General features: G+C 44.4%; 1 protein-coding gene across 1 annotated transcript; it reads right to left on the bottom strand.

Moving 5' to 3' along the window:
• Positions 1–860: 860 nt before the first annotated feature.
• On the bottom strand, positions 861–11776 carry cd82b (CD82 molecule b). Its single transcript, XM_057051597.1, has 9 exons — positions 11620–11776; positions 8889–8961; positions 7861–7933; positions 4915–5039; positions 4090–4164; positions 2391–2489; positions 1943–2116; positions 1477–1560; positions 861–1174 (listed from the first exon to the last, which is right to left on the bottom strand). The coding sequence occupies exons 2-9, from the start codon at positions 8949–8951 to the stop codon at positions 1097–1099; spliced, it is 771 nt and encodes a 256-aa protein (XP_056907577.1). The 5' UTR covers positions 8952–8961; positions 11620–11776; the 3' UTR covers positions 861–1096.
• Between the last annotated feature and the right edge of the window lie 620 nt (positions 11777–12396).

Raw genomic sequence — 12396 nt, 5'->3', positions numbered from 1 at the left:
ACAAGCCCGAGTTAATGAACCGTTGCCGTCTGGTCATAGTGGCTTCTGAAATATACAATCACTGCTGGCTTACGACATTTCCCTCGCTTGTTCTTCTAGTAAAACAAACATGTCAAGAAGGGAAAACACAATGTGGTCGCACCGCTCGCATTTTCTTATGTCACTGCCTTGATGAGAGACTTCGTGGTGTGTTTTACAAACTCCTGTGGTGGTAAAGAAATGAAAACGTGGCTTCCAATTTCTCTGATTCAGGCCTAAATTGCGCTGACAAGCTGCTGCGACAGCTCTCTGAACATGAATAGCATCAGACAGGAAATGACAAGCAGGACTTTTAAAATAAAAGCGTGAGGGAGACGTTCCCATACAAAAGGCTGAAATGCCGTAACTCCCTTGCTTAATTCATATGTACAGTTGTAAAACAACATAACAGATAACACAAAGATATAAAAAAAAACATGTCATACAAACACTTTTATGTTATAAAACGAGTCATTTCGGGAAGCTACTGGTAACCAGTCACACCCCAGAGGGACGCAGAGACGTGACGCCACCCCAGTGGTGGGTGTGAACGCAGGATAATGGCAGATCTGCTGGGTTGCTGGGTTGATGAAAGGAGTCAGAGCCTTTACCACAGGGGCCCTGCCCTGGCTAAGCCATGGGCTGCTGCCCCACCCTCAACCAAAAATAGCAGCTGCAGAATCACGCTGTAGCAATAATCCTCACAGCTCCCCCCACCCCCCATCTCTGTCCCGTCCCTGTACGCCCCCCCGTTAACAAACACAACTAAAGTGCTCTTTCTTCTACCATAGCAAGCGCTTCATCGAGGTCAAGAAATGATGACAAATAGATAAACTGACCCAACAAAAAGTAAATTACAGAAAATCCCAAACTGAAATGTCTGAAGTCCAGCAAGTCTGAGTGGAGTGTGAGCTGTGTGTGCTCTGCATGTGTGGGTTGTGAGGTCTGCACAGCTGCTGAGGCAGGTGGAGACAGCCGTCTTAATTTATGTGTGTTCGTATAAGGATGAGGGGCAAGCAGAGGGCGAGAGCGAGGCCTCCGTCCGTGCGTGTGCTGGGAAGCTGCCTCTGTCTTCACCTCAGTACTTCGGCACCTTGCTATAATCCTCCTGGACGACGCTCTTGCACAGACACATGGAGAGGATCATCCCGAGGAGCTGAGGGAAATAAAGCCCACTCAGCTCAGTTATGTCTGCCACAACTCACCGGTCAACCTGCCTTAAAATCCTCTTAAAACAAACTACAGTTTTTAATCTGCAGCCAAATTAAAAAAACAAAACAATATCTTTTTTAAGGTTTCTTAATTAAACAAATTAGCATTCTGATGCTAGCAAATGAGTCTTACTGTGTACAAATCCCTTCATTCTAATCTGTAACGTCTTGCTGAGTATTCAGAGAGGAACACCTGTAGCCAGGATGTTAAAGCATCACTACGGTTCGAGAATAGAGAGGATTGTACCTCAATGACAGCCACCCCGGCACAGATTCCCAAGATCACTCCGCAGTTTTCCAGGAGCCATTTCTCCACATTGGTTATGCAGCCCTGCAGGAGAGAGGACAGAGTTGGAGGCCCATGTGCAGGAGGAAGACGAATGTCTCCGTGATCCGAGGCGGACATCAAGAGAGCCTTTTCAAAACACAGCTTGTTGACTTTGGATTGAGTCAGTGAGGGGAAGAATAACAGGGCTTGGCTGAGCTGAGGAAATGTGGAGAGCGGAGCTTCTGAAGCACGCAGCCCGAACAGCAGAACAATAGGTCTTCCCCTCTACTCGCAACAGAATCACGCTGTGCAAACACGCCGGACTTTTCCCCCATTTTCAGGAGGAAAATGAGTCTGAGGAAATCACAAGGTGTGGAATTCCAATCTAAGATTAGCTCAAGTAGAGACGCTGATGAGTCTCGGTGGAGCTCAGGGTGTTACGCACCGTCTCGAACACGGGGAGATCCGCGGACAGGTGTTCACACAGGCCCTCGAGCTTGATGTCTGAGCCGGGCAGGGACTCGTTGCGACAGGAGCAAGGGTAGAGGTTCTGGGAGCTGTTCTTGATTCTGAGGTTGTCAGACCAGTTTCCAGGCCCAGTCCACCCACAGCACTTCATCTGATGGAGAAGGTTTTTTATCATGCACAGGAGGGAATGACAGGTGACAGGTTAGAGGACAGAGAAAGTGCCAAGTAAGGAGCAAAACCTTCAACCTGAAGATGTGAAGGAAGGCAAACCTATCAATAATAAAATACTCTTCTTTAGCCTCAAACTGCTGCCGGCTCAGAAAGGAGATAAGTTTGTTGAAACGCTCATTCTTACAGTTCAGCTGAGACACTTCAGATTTCTGAATCTGCTGCATTAAAACAGGGACAACGTAGCAGCATCTCACCGACTTCTGGACGTAATCCCACGTGTGCTCGGCAGTCCTGTTCACACCAGTGTAGTTGACGATCATGTCCTTTATGATGTTGGACATCTCGTGTTTCAACTAGGGGAGATCGTAATATAAGGACATAATTGAAATGAGACGGAGATGATTCCATACGTTAGGTTAAAACATGTCCAGGGTTCCAAGGGTAGCAGCTCTGAGCGTCTACACGAATCCTGACATAAAACAGTGAACAAACACGGCTGAAGGGACACGTGGTCCTGCGTCAATGTGGGGAAGACCACAGAGCGATGGCAGCGATGTATCGTCAGAGCTCTGCAGGAGATGAGTGGCTGCCTCTCCCTATTCTGGGAAAGGGCACCACCCTGGCCTGTGGTGAGCCTTAAATACAGGGAGCAGCTCCAGAACTACACACACACACACACACACACACGCACATGCACGCTGGAGGGTAAACAGCTGAGGCAATATCAGAGGTTCAGAGCCCAGAACTGGTCTAAAGGAGTTGGAGTGATCAACACAACACACCCCTCACACATTCCGTCCAAACAAACGCGGGCGCTGCTTTTATTCAGGCGTCTTCTATTACTCGCAGGACGGTTTAAAACCCACAACAGCAGCAGTGAAAGTTCATGTAGCAACATGCATGAGCTTTTTCTACATAATAGTAGATTTCGAATCAACTCGAAGGCAGCGGCGCTGATCTCAGATTCAGTGCTGATAATTTGACCACTTTCATGTGAGAACCTGTTTTAGTTACCACAGAACTAAAGATAAAACAAAGGAAGACGGCATTATTATTTACATCCTGGCTTCTTCCTGTGTGTGTAGGTCGGTCTGTTTATGTCGTGGTAATGTCGGCGAAAGAAGAAGAAGGAAATGGGTCCTGCATGAAACCGGGCCATGACGGGTTTGTGAATTATCTTAAGTAGGTCAATGTTTTCTGGACACAGACACTGAGCTGAGTTTGGAACTGCATTTTATTGGTTCTTTTTGGCCTCGCTTTAAGGTCACAGGACAGAAAAGTGGAACATTCGGCTGAATTCTGAAGTCTAAAGACATCCACATGGAGGAGGCAGAGGAATAAAGGGATTTTTGATTTTGAAGTCAACGAGGATAGTTTGATGAGACGATACGAGGGCCTATAATTAGCATCCATCTATGTTGGAGAGACTTGAAAGAGCAAATTATCACTAAATATCCCTGAGGAAAGAACCAAATGGGTAATCCTGTGTTTATCTCTGCCATCATGCTGCTACTAACTGGCCGTCTGGCTGTACAGGTTCGTGTCACACACCACATCATAGAACAAACACACCTAGAGGGGGCGCTGTTACACCAAGACCTCTTTGTAGACCTCAACGTTTCTGTTTCGGCAACATAATTCATCTCATCTTATCTTTGGTCAGTTACATCCTACAATACATAATTCGAAACCTTTCGTAGAGGAGCTCTCTCTGCTCTCGACATTATCTACAACCATCACCCATTCATTACGTTCTAGTCATTTTCCACTCACAAAGCAACAGATCTACACTTCACATCAGCTTCAAAATAAAGACGGCATTCATAGATAAGAGTGGAAGCACAGATCCCTGTAGATTCCAGGTGTGGTGGGATAATGGGGCAGAAAAGGCAGGCAAATGTAAGCCTAAAAAAATTTACTGAGAGGAAAAAGAGGTTTAAAGTAATATATTACCTGATCTCTTTGGAAGTAAATGAGAACTCCAGCAGTGACCTGGCCAATCAGGATGAGCAGCAGGCATGTGAAATACTGTGGGTGACAAAGAAAAATGCCCTTAGAAATAAGTTAATCCCAAAACAAAAACAGTTTCTGCAGGAAATCAATAAAATACTTTCATAGAACAAAAGTTTAATGGAGTGTCAAGAAGGCGCTCTCTTATTTATGAGACTTTAGAAAGTTTTGACTCAAAAGAAAGTGTGTGATACGAGGAAAAAGCTCAATTAATGATTAACTCGTAAATGTCTCTGTTTCCTGCTAGTTAATACTGTGACAGTTTAATCTTTCAGGGATTCTTCCACAGGCTCATCTGTGCCTTTACTGGGCCTGAAGGTGCTCTGTGTGTGTGTGTGTGTGTGTGTGTGTGTGTGTGTGTGTGTGTGTCTGTGTGTGCGTGTGTGTGTGTGTGTGCGTGTTGAGATGGGGGCCTGCCAGCTGGTCACTGTCACTGGGAGAAGTAGGTCACAGCAGTTTGTCGTTAACCCCCAGCAGGTTTAACTCCATCGAGGGGGTGCACCCGTCCCCACTCCTGCTGCACCCCCTGTATCTGACAGGCTAACAGCACCCACACATGCTGTGAGGCCCCCGCCCACAGATAATCACACGTTACTGCCAGCAGCAATTCATCATGAGATCTTAGCTCTTACGGGAGCTTCCAAGCAGGTTTGTGCAGTTGTGTCCCATACTATATTTGGCTAAGGTCGCAGATTCCACACGGAAAAAAGACGAGATTTACATTGAGGGAAAAAAAATACTGTTTCCAGAGTGGATAAGAGTCCTCACCAAACCCAGCAGACAGCGGATTTCATAGATGGCCCCTATGCAGCCAAAGAAGCCCAGAGCCATGGACAAGGAGCCCACTCCAATGAGGATGTAGGCAGCCACTTTCACTGTGTCTGATGACTCCTCTGCAAAAATCAGAACACATCAACTTAGTACTTCATCTGCCACTGCGTTCCTGCAATCATTCAGCATGTTGGGGAAACAAGCAGCTGAAGGGCTTTTCATCAACCGCGAGTGCAGCGTCTGTACGTGTTCATCGAGGCGTTGAGGCAGAAAGAAAGGCAAACACTGATTTCAGAGCCTGCTCCTCTCTTACTCCTATAAACTATCATTTTAATAAGCCACCAGAGCCTGGAAAGACAAGTCAAATTCCAGCAAGATGAAACTATTTTTCCATTTGGTACATAAAGCAGGAGAGCTTGGCAGAAAAAGGATGTGGAGGAGGAGGAGGAGGAGGAGGAGGAGGGGGTGCTGAAGGGGAAGATTGAAATACTGGAGAGGAGATAAACCGGAGACATTTAACGGGTGTGCAGTATCTGAGTTCTGGAGAGCTCCAGGAAGAGGTTGGTCTGTAGATGAAGATGAAGCCAACCAAGAATGAAAAGGCTGACGGGCCCTGGAGCTCCTCGACCCCCCATGATGCCTCTTGGCTCGCTCGCTGCTGAGGTGTTTATTCACAGTTAAACTGCACTGTAAATCCTTTCCTGCCCTGACTGCTGCCTTGCGCGGCCATCGTGTACAGTATGCGCTCTAGCAGCTGCAGAGGCATAAATTGTATCACAGGCTGCAAAAATATTGCCTGTACAAACACAAGCCTGCACTATAAAACTTTACAACCTGCAACAACACTACGCCAATAACCCCTTTCACCCAAAGGCTCTTCAAGGGTTAAACAAATATGGAAAAAACACACAAAATATGCATGTTTAAACAGACGCATCATTAAAGAGGCAGTTCGTTTGAGTCGAGCAGACGAGTGGTGGTTTGAGACTATCTGAGAATAGTTGAGTACATGCCAAATTCATGCTGAAAGTGTTCCGCAGCTTCAGCACTGGGCTGGGGCACGTCAACATGTCCACGCACTGAAATGGTCCTTCACTGTTAGACTTCCCGAAGGACAAGAGCAGAACATGCATGAAATTATTTTAGCAGAAGCCTCGGTGGCTGGTCAACGCTGAGAGAGGAGAGGAGGGATCCACAGCATAATGTATAGCAGAATAACAGAGGTTTTCCTAAACACATGTTCAGGTCATCTGCTTTCCTCTACTTTTATCAAACCTTTTAAAAGTGAAGTGAATGTTGCGGCCTGTGCCAGGTGTGTTTCAGCTGCTTCCACCCAGCGTCTGTGTTCTGTGGTAAGTCGGTGTGTGTTTAGTGGCGGTGCTGCTCTGTGTCGTGTAACATGGCAACTTTCCATGTAGGTCTCTGCTCCTAAAATAGTTCATTTGGTGGTTTCCATGAAACTTTCCATTTAAAGAAGCCTGAATTATGGTGTGCTTTAAAGAATCTGGAAAGGATAGGAAGCCTGTTTGCTATTAAGGGCCCTCTAGAAGTGAGCCACACTTTCAGCTAGAATGAAATGAAAAGAACCAAGGTTATGTACAGATGAACTGTGTAAACACAGATCAATTAGAGTTGGTTTTTATTAATCAGACCTTAGGAGAACTAAGAACTTGCCTTTTAGTATTTGTGGCTTTGGAAAAAGAGTCTGACCTCATCATCTTTGGCAGACACTTAACTTTCCAAAAACTGATTTATATTTAGATATATGGAAAACTGTGTTTTGGCAAGTTCTACAAAGAAAAGAGGTTCTACTTATGCAACCCTGAATAGTGGAGACAAAACATATAGGAGCATATAGGAACCCTGTTAAGCATCAGGCAATGTTACCATATCTGTGGGGACACAGTCAATAAACAGAGCTTCACAGAGCAACGGTTCTGTTGTATTAGTGTGTCAAGAGTTTCCCGGTAACATGGAAAACAGGGAGGAGTTGAGGTCGACTTCTTTGGAACCAGAAACAGAAATATAATAGGGCTACGGAGCCCTGTGTTGAAGGGGACATCCTCAGGGTGTAAGTGAAGGGGCCTCTGCTATCTCTGGAGGAGCAGATGGATTATCATAATGATAGGAAAGAAGCTGGCAAAGGTGATGGACACGAGGCTGCCTTTATGTTTGGGACGCTGGAGTGAGGACAAGCAAACTCAGCTCTATAATAACCTCAGAGAAAGTCCAGAGCAGTGGCATCGAGATGCAGTGTCAGAGTCAGAGGAGGCTCAACGAATGTGCTCCCATTTTATATCAATTTCAATGCCAGCACATGTTATAGTTACATTAGGAACATGTTATTGTCCCATTTGGAGTCAAAAAGGGTGTCATAAAGGGTGATGTCATTGAATGAGATGGTAAATATGACAACAAAGTTGGGAAAAACCCAGATCAGAGCCTCAAAGCTTGAATTTTGTAGGAAACTTTACTGTTGCGCTCAGCAAAAGCTCCATCTGGGTTGAATACAGAGCAAGTGCTTATAAAAAAATCTTTACGACAGCTGAGGCTTTCTGTCCACGCGTCCCTCTGTGTCGAGACAAATCTGGGTATAATTACACTCACTCTGCCTTGACTGTACAAAAATCAAACTTGCTAGACAACCAAAATAATATAACAAATTAGCCTTCTAAAAGGGCTTGCTTTACTTTGCTCAGTCTATTTAAAGATATGACAATACCACAGTAACTGGGGCGATATGAGCTTCCCTTTTAACTTCTTAGTATGTGTGATTAACTAACACATTAACTGCGGTTTGAAAGTGGCTTTGCTATTGTCAGGAAACGAATCCTGGTACGTAGAATTAGAATTCTTATCACACCATTTCCTCTTCTACAACATGATTTCTTATCTCCTTTAATGCCGCCACTAATTCAAGTGTGTGTGTGATGCAACGCTTACGGAGGACAGCAATGAAGCTCTGGTCGTCAAGCAGGACCCACAGGCCAAAGCCCATGATCAGACCTCCAAAAACCTGTGGAGAATAATGAGAAGCACCTTATTGAGATGACTGCAACACACAAAAGGGTTTGATCGAACGGCGTGCTCTCTTTTATTCTCCAGTAAGAATAGTGAAGACCTAATTCTACAAAACAGAATTCTGACTGGCTAGGTGGGATCTGAAACTATTCCAGCTAAAAGGTTATTAAAGGGCTAAAGTTATGTCTAAACAAATATTCAGCCTCAACCTCTGTGGCTGTAAAACAAGGTTATAAAGAGCTCAACTTGTATGTTATTAAAAGAACCCCCATTTAGACCATGTGTCCCACTCTAATGGGGCAAAATCCAAAGATGAGAGGTTCTTTTGAGTCATCTGCTTCTCCTCATGCTCTGCCACCCCCTCAGGGCCTACAACAGTCCTTAAAGTCCTGGTTAAGAGCTGATCCTTCAGAGGGACTTCGCAGCACCCAGCAGCCATCATTAGCCCACCACTTCCTGGCTCCCCCTACCTCCACTGGCTTGATCTCTGCACACGGACAAACACCGACGCAGACACACACGCTTCCTATTAGACACCAGTTGGGTGCTCACATCAAAAGGTCGGAATTAGGTTTACAACCTTAGCTTCATTGGAACAGTCTGGATACTCTTGCAGACAGGGTTTAAGTAGTCTGGTCTAATCTCAACCCTCATATTGTCATGGGTGTGAAGCAGGAGGAAACAAGCAGAAAACATCTGGATTATACAGCATCCTGCCTCTGATCGAGTCAATGCTCTCTGCATCTTCACCTATCTGCATGATGCATGAAAGAGGAAGCTTATAAGCCTCACTGCAAAGCAGCACATGGCTCAGTTTTTATATACCGGTATGTATAAAAGACATGAAAGAGTGAAGCTAGCAGGACTGTGAGAGAACACACCACATATATCTGCTACTATAGCCACTTTATAACCATCAAACATTAATAAAAAAAAAACCAATTACTTACAAAGAAGAGGAGGTTGAAGAGGAACAGGAAGTATTTGGTGACTGTTATGCAACCTTTACCCATGGCTGGTCCTCTGGAGGAAGAAAGAAAGAGACGGCGTTAATGAGGACGAGGGCAACTAACATCTTTACAGCTGCGCCTGGACGATAAAAAGCTTTAATCAAGCTTTAAACAAGTCGGCCTTCTTTGATATCCACTTCGAAGAGAAAATGAAGTGTGTACCAATCTTAAAATATTGAGCTTTTTGTCATTTGAATGTCTGGAGACAATCTGTGATGAAGGAGGGACGTAATCTGCTACATCATCATGAGAGGTGAGACACTGTCAGCCAAATATAGAAAAAGAGCAGAGTGATATACAGGCAGCCATGATCAACAGGTCATGAACCCGTCATTAAGAGCCAGACACCCAAAGATGACACGTTGGGGTTGGGCGCCTGACACCAGTCTGCATTATTTTATGGTTGCATTGCTCGTGTTTGCATTTTTCATGTGCACACATGTAACTCAGACACACGCTGCTTAGCAACTTTGCAATGAGTCACTTGTTCCTTTGGGGAAACACCTGTAAGTCAGACCAAGAGCGCATACACAGAAAACAGTAGGAGCGCCGAAGAAACCCCCCGGCGGCATGATTCACTCCAAAAGTCCAAGGAAAATATTTACCACAACCAGTTTTTCCTTCACTGGGAACGCTGGAAATACAAGCAGCCATTGTGGCTAGCTGAAACATCTGAAAAGATTTCATAAGGATGACCAGATGTCAGGCTTCTCTCGCTCCGTTCACACAAAAGGATTTAGGTTCTTCTGGGAGGATCGAACCCCTTCAGGTCTTTCAGTTTCTGATGCGGACTACGTGGTAAAGAGGAGGTCGCGTCTGGTCACATAAACTGTCTAAAGCTGGCTGAGATGAATGATAAAGTTATTAAATGTACTCGGTACAAATTGATGTTTACAAAAATGGCCAGAGAATAAAGCTTAAGCCAGATAGGAGATAACAGACCAGTGGATAATCTCTAAAGGAGATTGCTAGTCTTTATGTCTCAACAGTGAGAAGCAGTGCAGATTTTTTAAAGCCTATTTATGAAATCCATTGTTGGTGTGGACTGAACCTCTGACAGTAATTCACAACCTAAGTTATTAGATGGCAAACATGTCGGAGCAAAAACTGCCACGGCAAACTCTATTAAACCTGAAAAACCTGAAGCCAGAATTTCAAACTGGAAACAGGGTGCAAAGCGTGCCATGGAGAATGAGATTATTGCTTCCTGTAAACAATTATTGTAAAATGAGGAAGCAGATACACAAGACCTCGTACATGTAATGCAAAACAACCAAAGGTTTTGATGAATAAACACTGAAGGAGCTGCTAAAGCCATCCCATTCAATCCGATCACCATCTAAACATGTACAGGGTGCACAATGTGTTTACTGGAATATGCATATGTTTACTCATGCACCCACAACAGGGGCCCAGAAGGTGATTAAATACATCGTTAGTGGCAGATGGCTCTGACATCACCGTGGCCTTGATGGACTCCAAAAGTCAGGCAATGTGCCAGCGTCCATCCACCATCACCTCCTGGAACTATCATATTCATATGGAAATGGTCATTTCCACATCTGTGAGGTCCGCCACATCATCCTCATATCACTGCCCTTAATTCCTCCCAAATTCCTGCCTTAAAACCAGACGCAACGTTGTTGTGCCGGCCCGGCAGACAGGGTGGTGCTGCGTTGCAGCGGATTTACTTTAGATTTGGTGGAAATGGCTCTTCCTCCAGCTAAAGCTAAGCCACAACAAGCGTGTCATGATTCTGCTTGTACAAACACAAAAACAGCAGAAACAACAATGTTTAGCAGCTGGATGATGGTGTGACCCAAGACTTTACAGGATTCAAAATGTTGCATGAATAAACCTCATACTGGTGACATAATGGGCTGATTCACCTCCAGCTACTCGCTGAAAAGACCCACCATTCAGAGGAAATTATGAAACATCTGTGGCAAGAGGGAAAAACACAACAGAGGTGTTAAAGTCGAACCCAGAAAATGGAACAACTTGCGTGTGATGATCCATCCATCCGTTCTTCTGAGTTTCCCCTTACTGCCACTCCTGATGAATAACTAATGATTGTACAAGAGCATAAAAGAACTCAAGACGTTTCTGTTTCTTACTTTTTACAACCCCTGACTGCTTTTACGGCTCTTTTATTTCCTTTATGCTTTATTGATTGTGTAGCTGAGGAAAGTTCTTTTGAACGTCCGTAATAGTGCAACAAATTCGTGGATTCCCTGCACTTTGCGGACCACCTGACGTCCAATTACAAGTGTTTCAACCAACAGCGTAACGTGCAACTAATGGCTTAGTTACAACAATAATAACAACAGTAATAACAACATTGTTATCAATCGTTTCTACTAACGGAACAGGTAGTAAAACTGATCGAAGTCCTGTTGAAAGTATGAAGTAGTACTGATATCAAGCACGTAGGTAGTGTTAATACACACCCTTAAGAAAGGGGAAAGAAAAGGAACTTTAACTTGAGCCCGTCGAAATAACGATGAGGTTAGATCTGGTGCTAACCACTAACCAAATGTTGCAACGCTTTAACCAACTTTAAAAATATATGTTGAAAGATTTTAATTCAACAATAACTGCAAACACCAAGCCGAACCTATTGTTCTGCTATTGTTAACCCCAAAAGCAAAGAAAAGAAGCAAAAACTTACTTTAAAGGTAGAAAAGGGTTGACAGATGGTTGCGAGTCGAACTTCTCGGGTGGCGACTAAATTCTCTTGTGGGAAAAAGCAACTGTGTGCGCGAGAACGCGCGTGGTTCATGGATGTTCACACCCCCACCGCGAGACTGATTTAACCAGCTCGTGTCCGGAAGACTTCTTACATCGACGGCGACTCCTTCCCGCCCAAATGCGGGGTCCTAAAGAGACGCTTATTATTGATATCTACAGTTTTGTCAGATTAAAAGATTGTTGGGTTTTTTTAGACATTAAATACTGAAATTGTTTTAACTTGACACGTGTAAACTTTGTTCATTGTATTCCAAAGAGGGGAAAGCTATTGATTATTGAGCCAAAACGAATTTAAGTCTGGTCTTTGGAGGCATCCTAACTTATGAAGTACCAAGTTTACGACAGTTGAGTAGCAAGTACGTCACCTCTTAGGATCAGATGGCACAAAAACAATCTTGCCTTCAGATCGAGACACATTTGCAAATCTAATTATACTTTCCCTGAAAAGGCACATTAATAACAGCCTGTGCAGTCCAGCATAACAAGTGATAGAGGATGGTCAGCCTGTTAGATCAACATGGGCTGTGTGGATGAGCAGCAGTTATTGGGTACATGTTCAAGAATGCCATAGACGGCCATTTAAATGATCCACAGTAAGCCAAAACACTGTTTACCTCCCCTTGGCTGGAGGGAATGGATGGAATGCACAAGCCTAAATACAGGTATAAACAAAACTAACCACACACATGCCAGTATC

Source organism: Takifugu flavidus, chromosome 13 (genome assembly GCF_003711565.1).
Source record: "Takifugu flavidus isolate HTHZ2018 chromosome 13, ASM371156v2, whole genome shotgun sequence".
Taxonomy (NCBI): Eukaryota; Metazoa; Chordata; class Actinopteri; order Tetraodontiformes; family Tetraodontidae; genus Takifugu; species Takifugu flavidus.
Note: the sequence above shows the minus strand (reverse complement) of the source record. Positions and strands in the feature narration are given on the sequence as shown.